The sequence below is a fragment of the Drosophila arizonae genome, chromosome 4 (genome assembly GCF_054131065.1).
Source record: "Drosophila arizonae isolate 15081-1271.41 chromosome 4, UAZ_ARI_1.0, whole genome shotgun sequence".
Lineage (NCBI taxonomy): Eukaryota > Metazoa > Arthropoda > Insecta > Diptera > Drosophilidae > Drosophila > Drosophila arizonae.
The window spans coordinates 10934678-10948920 of record NC_142924.1 but is presented as its reverse complement, the minus strand read 5'-3'; the positions used below and the strand labels follow the sequence as shown (position 1 = coordinate 10948920).

Below are 14243 nucleotides of genomic sequence, written 5' to 3'. Positions count from 1 at the left end.
AGCCAGAAGAAAAATACTAATAATCGCCTTTCCGTATGAAAGCAAAAATGTTTGCCATATTTTAGAAATTACAATTAAACTAAAAAAGGAAAAAAACTAAAATAACAGTGTTGTTAAACAGTGAAAGATGCGCACAACTTTAGGCAGTTGGCCAAAGTTTTCATTGCTGTGCAGCAAATATAATCACGCCGATCACAAAGACGTCGCCACTTAAGCGATATTAAAATAACAAAGTCAACTGCAACTCAAAGCTAAACCAGTGTTAAGAAAACAGTGTTGAACAATGTCTTCGGATACAAACTCGTGCGCCGGCTTCTTTGTCCAGGAGCACGCAAATGCGACGCTCTCGCAATACTTTCAGCAGCTCAACTCGCAGGTGGCTGCAGTTGTAGCCGGCAACAGCAGCAGCGGCAGCAGCAATAAGGGTGCCAACAACAGCAACAACAGTAGCAGCAGCAGCAGCACCGGCAGCAACAACAACAACACCAACAACAACGGCAGCAGCAGCAGCGGCGGCAACAGCGACAGCGGAAACGATGGCAGTCTATCCGGCGCGACGGCTGCAGCAATGGACAACCATCGCAGCAGCGTCAGCAGCAATGATTCCGGCAAAAGCAGCAACAGCAACAGCTCTTCAACAACAGCAGCAGCAGCTGCAGCCGCCGCAGCAGCAGCAGCAAATGCCTGGAACTTGCAGCAGCAGCAAACAGCAGTGCTGCATCATCATCATCATCAGCAACAGCAGCAGCAGCAACAACAGCAGCAGCAACAACAACAGCAGCAGCTGCAGCAGCATCATGTACAGCAGCAACATGCTGCTGCCGTGGCTGCAGCTCAACAGCAATTGCAGCAGCAGCAACACTCACATCACGCGCAGCAGCAACATGTACATCAGCAACATCAGCAGCAACAACAACAGCAGCAGCATCAACTGCAGCATCAGCAGCAACATCCTCAGCAACATCATCCACATGCACACAATCCGCACTTGCATCCACATCATCCGCACCAGCAACAGCTACACCAGCAACATCAACATCAGCAGCAGCAGCAGCAGCAACAACAACAACAGCAACAGCAGCAGCACCAACATCATGCTGCTCAGCTGGCACACACACTCTCCTCCGCAGCAGCTGTTGCCGCTGCAGCATCCAACACCAACACCCACTCGATCTTTGGCACCGGCAATTTCCACTACAAAACCAACAATTCGTGGACGTTGCCAACGCTCAGCTATCAGCGCATCTATCAGGAGAACTCACATTATCATCAGCGCAGCAACAGCTTTATGGAGGCCCAAAGCTCGACGAACGAGGCGGCGGCAGCGGCAGCAGCAGCAGCTGCAGCAACGGCTGCTGCAACGGCGGCTGCTGCTGCTGCGGCGGCAACAGCAACAGGCAATGGCAACAACAGCAACAACAACTCAGCTGATAACCACAGCACCAGCAACAACAACAACTCCAGCAGCAACACCAACACCAGCAGCAGCAGCAGCAGCAACAACAGCAATGCCTCAGCAGTGCAACACGTGGCAAGTGCTGTGGCAGCTGCAGTCATTGCCAACGAGCATCAAAACCATTTGAACAGCCTGAAGGCTCGCTTTCAGCCATCCAGCTCAGGTGGGTCCTCGCAGCCAGAGCAGCAAATACTAAAAACATTACCATAAATAAAGTATTTAAGTAAATTTGTTGTTAACAAATGCAAAATAGAAAATATTTATTCAGCTGTAGCCAAGTTCGCGCAGACCTGAATATTGTTTAATAATGGGTTTTTCCATTACAAAGTCTATTAGATTACAAATAGAGCAGAAGCTGTTAACAGCAATGTTAAAGTGCAGCTCTAATCTGTCTATTAACATTGATCGACAGCTGTTAAGAGCGCAAAGGGGAATTATCTGTAGCTGTTAAGTTAATGCTGCTTTAAGCAGATTTGACTTAAATTTGACTAGCAATAGCAGCTGTTAATTTCAGCTGAGAAAATGTTATTAACAGTTGCTTCTACACATTTACAATACTAGTAAGTCTAACTAGTAAGTCTTGCTCTTAGTCAGCTGTTAACTGGACGTATTCTCAAAGTATAACGTATATACATATCTCTCAATCAAAAAAAACTTAAATACAGCTCAAATTCCCACTCAACTCTTCTTCTTCACTGTGGCGTTTTGGTTATATAGATTTATGTATTAACAAAATATTTTAACTCCTAATTAAAATTCAATTAAGCTACGTTTTATGATCATAGGCAGAATTGAAATTCTTAAGTCGATCGTACTTAAAAAGCAATAATAACATAGACATAAACTCGTAGCAAAAAAATAAAATATTTAAAAAAATTTTATTATGCTATTATTTTTAATTGAATGTTCTCTCATTTTTATTTATTTTTTTTTTTTCATAGAATAAATTTTTTTTTTTTTTACGCAAATTTCAAATTGCTTGTCTCAGTATTTTCTTACAATTCCCATATACAGGATGTTTATTTTGCTAACAGCTGCTTAACATAAAATGTTATTCGCATAATGTAAGCAATAATGAAACATATTTAACTGAGCTGCCAGCTTAAATTCATATTATATATTGTAAAAATAAGTATAGACTATTCAGCACTATCTCTTTCTAAATGGAATTACACAAATGTTGTCATACTTAAATATATATCTATCGATAGATAATTTCTAATGAGTTGTGCCTAGTCACAATTGATGACAAAATATTTATGATAAATGAATGATTATTATTATTAGCATTTACATAAATTGTTCAGCCCAGCCTCACTCTAATTATTCAAATCACCTGCTCTGCTTACTGAAATCTAGCCATCTCCTTCATGCACTCTCACTCTCTCTCTCCCTCTCTCCCTCTCTCGTTCTCTGTTTCTCTCACTCATCTGCTATCTGTTTGCTGTTGAATCTTGAATGTCGAAAAAGCTTGCAGCGCACACGTGAGCTGCTTGTGTATGTGTTTGTGTGTGTGGCTGGCGATCTCCCTCTCTCTCTCTCGCTCACTCCTTTGCTAGCTGCCTGCGCTGTCTGCGTCATTCCCTGCCTATCGCAATAAAAACTTAATTAATATGCGCACAAAACTTTGCTTTTGCGCTTCGTTTGCATTTTGCAGCTCGATTTTTACGCTATTTCGTCGCTGTTATTGTTGTTGTTGTCGTTGTGCTGTTGCTGTTGTTGTTGTAATATTTGACTTATCATTTGATAAGTTACGACCTACGGCAAGCAGTCGCAATACCCTATGGCAATTAGAAACGGGTTGAAGTGAGGTATATAAGGCATTTATGGAAATTGAATGGAATTGAATGGAACATAAAATTACAATGAAATAACGTATAGAAACGGAAAAGTCCAGAGTACCCCGAATACTATCTGTACACCTCTGCGAGTCTATAATTCAACCTCTCTCGCTCGTTGCTTAATACATTTTAATCTTTACTCAATCAACTTACACGTTTTTATCAGTATCTACTATTCGATCTCTTTCTCTCTATCTTTCTATCTCTCTCTTTGTCTCTGTCTCTGTCTTTCTTCTATTCAAACAAGTTTTATCCATACATATATAGGGTATTATCTAGCCGTGTCTGTATTTATTGCATTACAATCTCTGTCTGCCCTTACCGATCTCTCTTTCTCTCTCTCTCCCTCTACTCCTCCCTTTCTCTGTCTCTCTCTCACTCATCCCACTTATGAGTAATTCATATGTATATCCCTATCTGTGCATGCCCTTATTCTTCTCTCTCTCTCCCACACTCCTCCTCTCCCTCCCACGCACATTGATTTCACACTCGTTTCGCATGCAAATTATCATTTCACACTTGCATTTTGTGCTGGAAAATTGTTTGACAAGTTGTGAAATTTACGATTTACAATAAATCAAGTGGAAATTAGCACAGCTTTTCGCAATGGCTGCTTAACGGCTCTACTATATGCTACAATTGGAGCTAGGCTGGCCCACGAATGGGGTCAAACTGTGAGCTGTCTCTGCAGCGCATCAGCTGATTAGCCACAACAACAAGAAGAAGCAGTGCAAGCTGCAATTCAATTGACAAATGGCATCAAATGCTATCCATCATTCAAACACACACTCACACACACACACATCGCGCGCTTTTCTTTGACCAATGCGCGGTTCCATTTTCCATTTTCCCATTTTGGTAGCGAGGTCAACCTTTGAGCCTGTTCTCTTCTCTTTTTGGCCAAAATCCATTCGCTTTGATTAGATTTTGAACTAAAAAAAAAAAATGAAGCCAGAATTGAAAATGGCCTCAAATGCGCTTTTCCATATGCCAAAGCTGATTAAATGGAAATAAATTATGGAAAATTACGATTATGAAATGTTTATTGAATATGTTTTTTGCCATGCCAAAGGCCGCACAAAATGTTTGTCAAATACCCTGCAAAAGCTGACTGAAGTGATCCCTAAATCTGAAAATGTTTGACCGAAAATATATGGACAATGTCAAAATAGAAAAATGTTACGAAATTTGTCCAGACAGAAATGTCTGGACAAATATTTATAATGAAAATACTAAAGCCTTTTTATTATTAGATTAAATTTCAAATTTGTTGTATTAATATTAGTTTAAGTATTAGATAATTAGCGTTTACTGTGAAATTAAATACTACAAAGGGGCTAGCAAGAAATGCGATTCTTCTTCTTCTCAGATGCCGACTAGGCTAGCAGTAGATCTGTAGATAGTATATACTATATTGACTAGAGTACATTATAGAGTACAGCTAGCTTTATACTAGAGACAAATTATATAGGTGTCACACCTTTCTCTCTCTCTCTCTCTATCTCTCTCTCTCTCTATCTCTCTCTCTCTCTATCTCTCTCTCTCTCTGTCTCTCTCTCTCTCTCTCTCTCTCTCTCTCTCTCTCTCTCTGCCTTTGCTCAGTCAATAACTATAATTGAGTTGCATTTCCCATAAAAATCATTAAGTTTTGTGCATTCCCGCTGCCCACACAGTGCAACACTTGCACCCTTGCGGCTCACCCTCTAAATTGCATTTCAGCAAAACATTTGCATTTGCATTTGTGACCCACCTCCAACTGTCTATCATCATCATTAATGCATTGCTCACTCGAATACGATCGAAAACGTAAGCTGAAGAGCAATTTCGTACGTTACGCTACAAGCTAATACGATACGATATTCGTACACGGTATATGATATGATACGGTTTTTGGGTTCGGATTCGGTTTCGATTTCCATGTCAGCTTCAGTTTTTCGGTTTTTTGTTTCGCGCTGCTCGGGTGAAATTTTTTCAAGTTTATTGCAAACAATCGAATTCGTTTTATTTCATTTATGTTTTGTTTGCAGTTGTTGTTGTTTTTCTACCTTAAATACTCTAGAAGCTAAAGCTAATGGGGTATATTGATGACATTCTTATGTTCTGTGCAGCTCGAAATGCAAAGTAACACAGTTTTGGCGTCACTGCTGAGCAAAACAGTTACAGTTTGTGAGTTACTATGCAGATGGACATACAGTCACAGTTTGAGAGTCGACAGGAGAGTAGAGAGAGCACAGCTTTGGAGCCACTGTGAAAGACGTGCAGTTTAGCAGTCATAGGTTTACAACACATTAGCTTAAGAGCAACAACTCTATATAGTTTGAAAGCCACTGAGGGCCACTGAGCACCTTTAAGCTCTTCCTTTTGTTCCAATTCCACACAGAGCATCACACAGTCGTAGCAGCTCATTTGGATTCGTTGTTTCAGTGAAAATTTCAACAACAAATGACCTTTTAAAGACAGCCAGTTCCACTGCTGTGGTTGTTGTTGTTGCAGCTACTGTTGCTGTGTGGGCAGAGGGAGCGCTGCAACTGAGACGAATTTCGAATGCGACTGTGACTACGAAATGTGAAATGCGCCATGGGAGTGGGAGAAGGAGAAGGAGAAGCAGGGTGAAGGGCAGACGGAGGGGAGACTGCCCACTGTCAATGCCAATGCCAGAAAATGGGGAAATGGGCTGGCTGCGGGTGCTGTAAATGGCAATGGGAGCGGCAGGCTTTTTTAGTCGCCGTGGGTGGCCTTTGAGTGAAATTACCCCTATGTACATAAATTTCATTTCAGCATTCTGTATTGCTGTCAACTTTTCATATTTATTAATTTGAAACAATTTTTTATTGCTCTCATTGCAGGTAAGCATCAAATTGTGGCATGGCTTTGTGTTGAATGTAGCGATTGGGTCCCAAACGTGACTGAGGACTGCATTTAGCTTAAGCTCGTTCATCGTTTACCGCATTTTGTAGAGTCGAGTGTTTATTGTCATGGGTAAGCTTGTTATTGTTATCACATTGTTGTATTAAATGGTCGTGTGTTCGATGTGTGCTGTGTGCCGTGGGCTGTGGGAAGAGGCACACATCGAAAGCGCACTCAAAGCATTTGCAGGCGAAAAAGCTTTTAAGTCACTCAAACTAAAGGCAGCAAGCAGCGCAGTCGACGCTGGCATCGCGCTGCCGACGCGCTGCCTCGCTGCTGTGTGTATCTGTGTGAGTGCGAAAAATGTAAAACAAGCATCGCTTCCGCATGCAGTCGTTGGCGACAGCGCAGCTCATGCGAAGCGTAGCGACAGCTTTTTACGAACTTTGGCGCAGGCTGCGCGAAAGAAAGTAAACAGTGGAATGCGCAAAATACGCTGCAATGTAAAATAGTCAGCGAGAGCGAGCGTGCGCCCCAGCCAGCGAGCGAGCGAAAGAGAGAGAGAAAGAGGCAATGAGTGAGTGTGTGTAAGTGTATGTGAATGAGTGAGAGCAGCAGACGTCGCTGTGGCTGAGACTGTCGCTTATATTTGCTTTCGGTTTCAAGTTTGGCTTCGACGTTGGCTGCGCAGTCGCCGTTAACATTTGGCTTTGGCGCTTGCTGCGTGGGGCAGTTTTTCGTTGTGCTTTTGTTTTGTTGTGTTTTTTTTGGAGCCGATCTGAGCTGCGTTGCAAGAGGCGCACAGCGCGCGCGTTCACTCAACGTTTGCAGTCCGGCGGCACCGGTTCGGTTCACGGCTTCATACAGCACAGCGCAGCAGGCAGACTAGCAGACAGACGACAAACAAAAATACAAAAAAAAGCGAGTCTTAATAGTTCCCCCCAAAAAAAGCCCCTACTCTTCCCCTTCCTCGACGACGACGACGACAACAGCGACGCGCGTGTCAACGTCTCTGCGCCTCTGCGGCTGCTTTCGAATTCGTGCGAACTTGTGAACTTTCGTTTTTTCGGCAACGGCAACGGCAACAGCAACGGCCAAAGGATTGGATATATATCATATAAAAATATAATGTATAAATATGTATAAAAAAGGAAAATATAAATATAATAAAATGCACAAGGAAATGCAGTGAAAATGGGAAAACTATGCCTTGTAGTGCAGTGTTAATTAAAAAATCTACCTAATAAACTTTGCAGCAAAAGCAAAAATAAATAAATAAATATATATATATATTTAAATAAATTAAGCTAGTTACACAGTGATACCAAGTGCATTAAAATGAATATAAATATAAATTAATGCAAAATAAATATAAACAATAAATTAGAATTAATATTTATTAAAAATATAAAAACACATCAAGCCTGCACCACAACCCCCACAACCCATAAACAAATAAATAGCAAAAAGCGCATAGCAACATTTGTTGTTATTTTTTTTTTGCGCTACTCATTCAAGGTCAAACTTTTCTCATACAAACGGCGACTGCGACGGCAACGGCGACGACGGCTGCGAGAACCCCTTTAAACGGCAGCCAAAGCCAAAGCCCAGTCGCAGCGCCAATAAGTACGCGAAATAGTTGACAACAACAACAAAGCGAGCACACACACACACACACACACACACACACACATCATAATAATAGAAAGAAAAAAAGGCAGAGCACAAAGCGAAAAAAAATAACAAAAATTAAAAACAACAGCTATAGCAATAGCAATAGGAATAGCGTAGGCAAAGGCAGCGCCGCGCTGCGGCAGAAGCGTCTACAATTGAGCATGCACAAAAGCGAATTGAGAAGAGTTTTGCTGTTGTATATTTAGCGTGACGCGCTCAGAAATTCTGTAAGCTCTCTCAAAGCTGCGCTTGCTGTCGCAGTTAGAACATCTAGCGACTGCGACTGCGACGCGCGTGTGATAAAAAGCTTAAATATTGTTTGTTTTATTTTTTTTCTTGTATACATATTTATAAATTTATATTGTTTTATATTTTCAAGCGTGTCCGCTTTGAAATTTAGTTCCAATTACAATTTTCCACCTTTCTTTATATTTTATTTTTGCTTTGTGCAATAAAAACAATTCAAACAGCGCAGCAGCAGCAGCATTGCTAGCAACAATGTTGCAGCACGTCTTTAGCTTATGAAACAAAAACAACATAGCAACTTAGCAATAGACAATAACTAGCAAAAAAAAAAAAAAAATTAAATTAAAAATAAATAAATAAACAAAAAAAAACCGTTAAACTGGCAACAATGAGAATGGACTATCAAATGCCGCCGCCACCTTTGGCGCTGCAGCAACAACAACAGCAACAGCAGCATCAGCAGCAACAACAAACCCATAATGTTTTGCAGCATCAACAGAATCAGCTGCAGTTACTGCAGCAGCAGCAGCAGCAACAACAACAGCAGCAACAACAGCAACAAATGCTGGGCAACATGTCGCAAGGAACAACATTGCCACCGTTGAGCAGCCTGCCGCTGCAGGTGGTCCACAATTTGCCCCATTTGCTGGCTGGCAACACGAACAACAACAACAGCAATGCGAATCTCACTGGCAACAATGTACCCTGCAACAACAACAACAGCAACGTCAGCCAGGCTGGCAACAATTTGCTGCGCAACAGCATGCAACATCAGCAGCTGCTGAACAATCTTAGCAATGGCGGCACCAACAACAACAATAACAATAACAACGCTGGCAACACTGGCAACTCGGGCAATGTTGCCAACGGTGCATTGCCGCCGCCCACGCAACTGTTGCAACATCACTTGCAACATTTGGCACATGTCAATGTGAATGCAGCGGCTGCTGTTGTTGCCGTTGCTGCCAACAATCTCAGCAACAATCTGCAGCATGTTGCCAGCAACAACAATAACAACAACAACACTATACTCAACCACAACAATCTCAATATCATCATCAATAATCACACCTCCAATACCAACAACAACAACAATCCAGCAACACCAAATGCAAATCTTGCAACGGCCACGCCCACTGTGAACACCGCCGCCGCTGTGGCACAGCAGCAACAGGCGCATGAGAATAGCTTGGTCAACAGTCTCGTGGGCGTCATCAATGGCAACAGCAACAACAACAACAACACCAACACCAGCAATAACAACAACAACAACACCAGCAACAATAACAACAACAATAGCAACAACAACAATGGCGACGAGAACAACCGCTGGACACAATTTCAGGTGCAGCAGCTGTGGAAGCAACATGCAAACTATTTAAATGGTATGATTCCAGCAACATCTTATAATTTCTATAGATAAACAGTTAAGCACGATAGCAACTTGTTGCTGTTTGTGCAGTATTCCTGCTTAGGCACATGCTGCCGAGCTGTATAAGCAACATGAGCAAATTCTTACAGAATGTTGCTAAGGCTGGCTTAGTCACATGTTGCAGCAAAGTGCATTCTAAGTGAATGTTGCTGTTGAATATGGAAAGATTTGCGGGCAATTACCAAAGGTTATTTAAGTGCATTGAAAAAGTTGCCAAAGCAAAGCAACATGTTGCAGTTAGGACATGCTGCACTGCCATCGTTCAGCTACATGTTGCTATTTTAAGTTAGCCTAAAATTCTTCCAGAATTTTCTAAGGCTAAGCTCTGGGTTTGTTTGGGTAATTGTAGCTGGGTTTATTTGCCTGGTTTATTTAAGATGAGCTTCAAAATGCAAGAAATTGAGCTGTGTATTTTTTAGCAACATGCTGTGAAGACATTGTTGAGATACATGTTGCGGAGAAATAATCTTAAGTATGATTCTCAAGCAAGCAGGCAACTTCCTTATAAATTGAGTAGCTGAGTCGGTAGAGCAACTTGCTGCTAAGATTTGCTCCTTTTTTTAGCTGGCAACATGTTGCTTCAATGCTAAATATAAGTAAGCATAATAAAAATGTTAAATATTGCTGCTAAGACTTAGAGCTTTACTCTGGCAACATGTTGCTAATGGAGAAGAATAAAGTTGCCGATGTCTAGCTTGGCTTCCCAATTCTCTTGCTCTCTACTACTGCTTCTAGCTTGCTCTACTTATAGCCTTATTTCGTAACCTTGTTATTGTTTTTTAGCCTCTTCCTGCTCTGGCCACATTTGATAGCATGCTCGACTAATTATCGCCCACTAATGACCCTGATTAGGTGTCAAAGTCAGCTTAAATCGATTGTCTGACGGGCGTACATATTTCCTTAATGCTGCTCTATGGGTTCATTGCGGTGCGCTGACATTTTCCCATTTTCCAGCCATTTCCGCATGTGCTGCCACTGGGGCGGTGAGCTTTGAGTCAAGAGTCTCAACTTTCAACTAAACCTTTTGACACTCTCCACACACACACACACACACACACACACACAAAGACAGAGTCACTTGAGTTCCACAATCACTTTTGCTTTCAGTTTTTGGCCCCCGCAAGGGCCGCAACAACAGACAACTTTCGTTTCATATACACACACACATACATGCATATATACATATGATATCTGTTTATCTGTCCAAAAAGTCAACTTTTGTTTCATTTGGCTTAGCAAAAGTCCAGTCGATCGGCAGCTGCGGCCTTTTGTTATCGCCGCTTTATGGCCAAGATAGAAGTCCGGCTTTTGCGGCCCAAACAATCGCAACAAAGGAGCAACTCCCCTGACCTCTGCCTCCCCCCTCTCTCTCCCTCTCTTTCTCTTTCGCTCTTTCTGCAACTTTGTCGCATAATTAATAAATGTCCAGCAATATTTATTTAACTCTAGTTGTTTTATTTTCGACTGCCCAAAATGCGTTTTTACTTTCATTGAGTCGACGACTGCGACGAAGTCAAAGTCGTCGTCGCTGTTAGCGTCAGCGGCAGCTGCTCAGCGACTGCGACGCCGCCTGAGCAACATCACAAAAATGAACTTTCACTTTTTTTCGGCAGTTTTTAAATTCATTTCTTTCTTTCGTCTTCGTTTTTTGATATTTTTTCTTGGCATTTTATTTAATTTTTTTTAGTTTTTAGTTATTTCTTATATATATTTTTTTCTTTGTTGTCTCTTGGCAACAACATTTGTGTGGCGCTTCTGCTTTTTGGGAAACATCAAATGTCACTGCATCATTTTATCCATACCAAAAATGTATAAAATGTTTTGAAAGTTTTTAATTTTTTGCGCTAATTTTAAATTATTTGAATTTTTAGAAATTTTTAAGTCGTTCCTAAAATATACATAATAAAATATATAAAAAATGTTTTATACATATTTATTTATTTATTTTTAATTTAATTTAATTTAATTTTTATTTTTCAATATATAAATATTTTCACTTTTCTAAATCACTTAAAATTTAAAATAAAAAAAAAAAAATAATAATAATAATAATAAAATAATAAAAATGCATACATCTATTTTTTCTAATAATTTCACAATAATTCTTTATTAATATTTTATTTATTATATTTAGATATTATTTATTTTATTTTGTTTTTTTCGGAAGTTCATTAAAATTTCTAAATTTTCTGTAATATTCTAGATTATAAACTATTTAAAAATTATTCTTATTTTTTTAATGCTTTTTTCAATACATTTTTTAATACTTTTATATATGCATTTCTATTAAAATCTCAATAGTAATATATATATATATATATATATATATATATATATATCTTCCCATAATGCTGGTCTTACGTCCAACTTGGTTACCCTAAACCCGCAATGAATTATTTTGCTGCCTTGCCTCTGTTTCTGGCTGAAACACGTTCAGTGTTCTATCGCGCTCCTCTTCTTCTACAATTTCTAGCCGTTATCGCAACGGTGTTAGCCAATTGACTCATCGAGCTATTATTTTGCTGTTGGCCCAATCGCGCGGAGCTTGAGCTTGGGCTTGAGTCGGGGCTGGTCGACAGGTTCCTTTGCGTGCTGTTGGCCACGAAACGAAACGTTTATCCAACAAAACAATTTGAAATGCATTTTGCGCATGTGCCAGCAGACATGACAAATTCGCAAATTGGCCGAGCTGAGCGACGCCGGCGTCGACGGCGCAGTCGCTGCTGTCACACACTCACCCAGATACCGACACTGGCGACGTTTATTACAGTTACTTCAATCAAAAAGGCAAAACACGGGCTACTCGTCTTGCAGCCAGGCAAACTGATTGCTGGCAGCAATTGTTGCTGCCGTGCAGTGGCAACAATTGCTGTTGCTGCTGCTGCTGTTGCGCAATCGTGCGGTCAGCGGATCAACTGTAAAAACGTGCAACGTTTAGTGTTTAGGTGAGAAACGAGCGCAGTAAATGAAGAAGAAGAAGAAGACGACGACGACGACGAAGACGGCAAAGAAATATCAGTGAAAGTGCGAGCAACACACGCGGCGTATGAGCAATATTTTAATTGCCACTGTTTCACACGTCGTCGCGCCTGTCTTCGTGTTTGTCTTCTTCTCCTTTTCCGTCTCCTTCTCCTTCGTCGTCTTTGTTGTTGTTGTCTTTGCTAAAAAAGACCAGAAGCACTTTTTTGTTAAGGCTCTCGCGTTGATTGAATTTCGTTTGCTTCTGTTGTTGTTGTTGTTGTTATTGTTGTTATTGTTTCTCTTCTTCTTCTGCTATTTCTTTTGATTACGTTTTAATTTACAGCTGGCACGCCCCTTCGCCGCATACCTGTAGCCAATTTTGTTAGCTATTTGGGTTTCGGTGTCTGTTTTATATATTTTTTATGGCATCTCTATATACATAGATATTTTTTATAGCTCGCTCGCGATATGAACAGCTATGATTAACATTATTGTCTGCTTCCTTATTTTAGCTAATTAACTGCACGACGGCTTTCTTTCAACAAATTGCGGCTAATGTTAAGGGGGAGACAGAAAGAGAGAGAGAGAGAGGGATAGAGATATGCATCTCTCTTTCTTGCTAAGCCTATCTTGGTGTGTCTGTTGGAAATATGTTACCAAGTCGTTGGGCGTGGCGTGAAGTGTTGTTAGCGATATTTTCACTTTCGCTGCATTACAGTTTTTCCAGTTTTCCAATTAAACTATTGCAAAATAGGTTTTAGCTACGCTTTTGGCGTTTATCAACACAAATTTGGCATTTATAATAGAGGAAATAAGTGTTCAAAAGGAGCTCTCTAATTGAGTGAACGTTAAATGGGGCAGAGAGTTAAGGAAAAGTCACTTTTAGGCAAAGCCTTTCTATGTAATTCTCAAACAATTGAAAGTGATAGACGAATATATATTGATATTGATATATAGGGAAAATTAGAGGAATATATATTGATGTTGACATATAGGGAAAATTATATATGATGAAGCACGAGGATAACTTCCAAAGGATTCCAGATATGACAAAATTATAGTTTTCATAACTAAATCTTTATATATTCAAGCATTTTTCAGTCATTAAAAAAAACAGCAATGAAATTGGACATTTATAAAAGCAAAAGAAAGCGTTGATTAATCGAAAAACCGTTACAAAAATTACACTTAGCCACGAAAATTTCACAGTTCATCTCTGCAGAAATAAAAGCAGACAAATGTTGGCCAAAACCAATTAAAAACTTAACCAAAGAGTGACAAACCAACTGGTAGGCCGACTGAGCTTAACTTTTCTTGCTAACGAAACCCGGAAATAAAATGGAAAAAAAATGGCCAACACATTTTCCCACACATAATTAATTTGATACACCGTAAAAATAAAAGAAGGTAAATTAAAGCAAGCAAAAAAAAAAAAAAAAAAAAAATTCAACACAAATTAAACATAAAAAGTGCTACATAAAAAAAGCCAGCGCTATGCAAATGAGCGCGAATGCGGAATGAATGCAATGCACAACACAGACAGCAACAACAACAATCACAGTTACAATAACAACAACAACAACTAGAGACGGCACAACAATCGAAAGTGTTACACTTTCTGCACTTCAGCAAAAGGCAGTCAAACAAAACAAGAGCCAACGGAGCCATAAACGAGTGCCATGTAATATACGAAAGCAACAACAACAACAGCAACAACAAGAAAAGAGCAGAAAAAAGCAACAACAACATTGCAGTAAAAATTACCGCAATTGCGCCATCGACGCAA

At 40.2% G+C, this 14243-nt stretch overlaps 1 protein-coding gene across 19 annotated transcripts in view; it reads left to right on the top strand.

The window, feature by feature from the left end:
- The window catches only part of Pdp1 (PAR bZIP family member Pdp1), a 63069-nt gene that overhangs the window by 36460 nt on the left and 12366 nt on the right, over window positions 1-14243 (top strand). For 7 of the 19 annotated variants that reach the window (XM_089469225.1, XM_089469224.1, XM_089469229.1 and 4 more), the window contains exon 3: window positions 43-1619. The exons of 5 other annotated variants lie outside the window; for them this stretch is intronic. In XM_089469225.1, the coding sequence (XP_089325351.1) occupies window positions 284-1619 (1336 nt within the window). In that variant the 5' untranslated portion in view covers window positions 43-283. Of the gene's footprint in view, window positions 1-42; window positions 1620-6282; window positions 9450-14243 lie in introns of those variants that run through there. 7 more of the 19 variants (XM_089469232.1, XM_089469231.1, XM_089469223.1 and 4 more) reach the window with 7 other exon arrangements.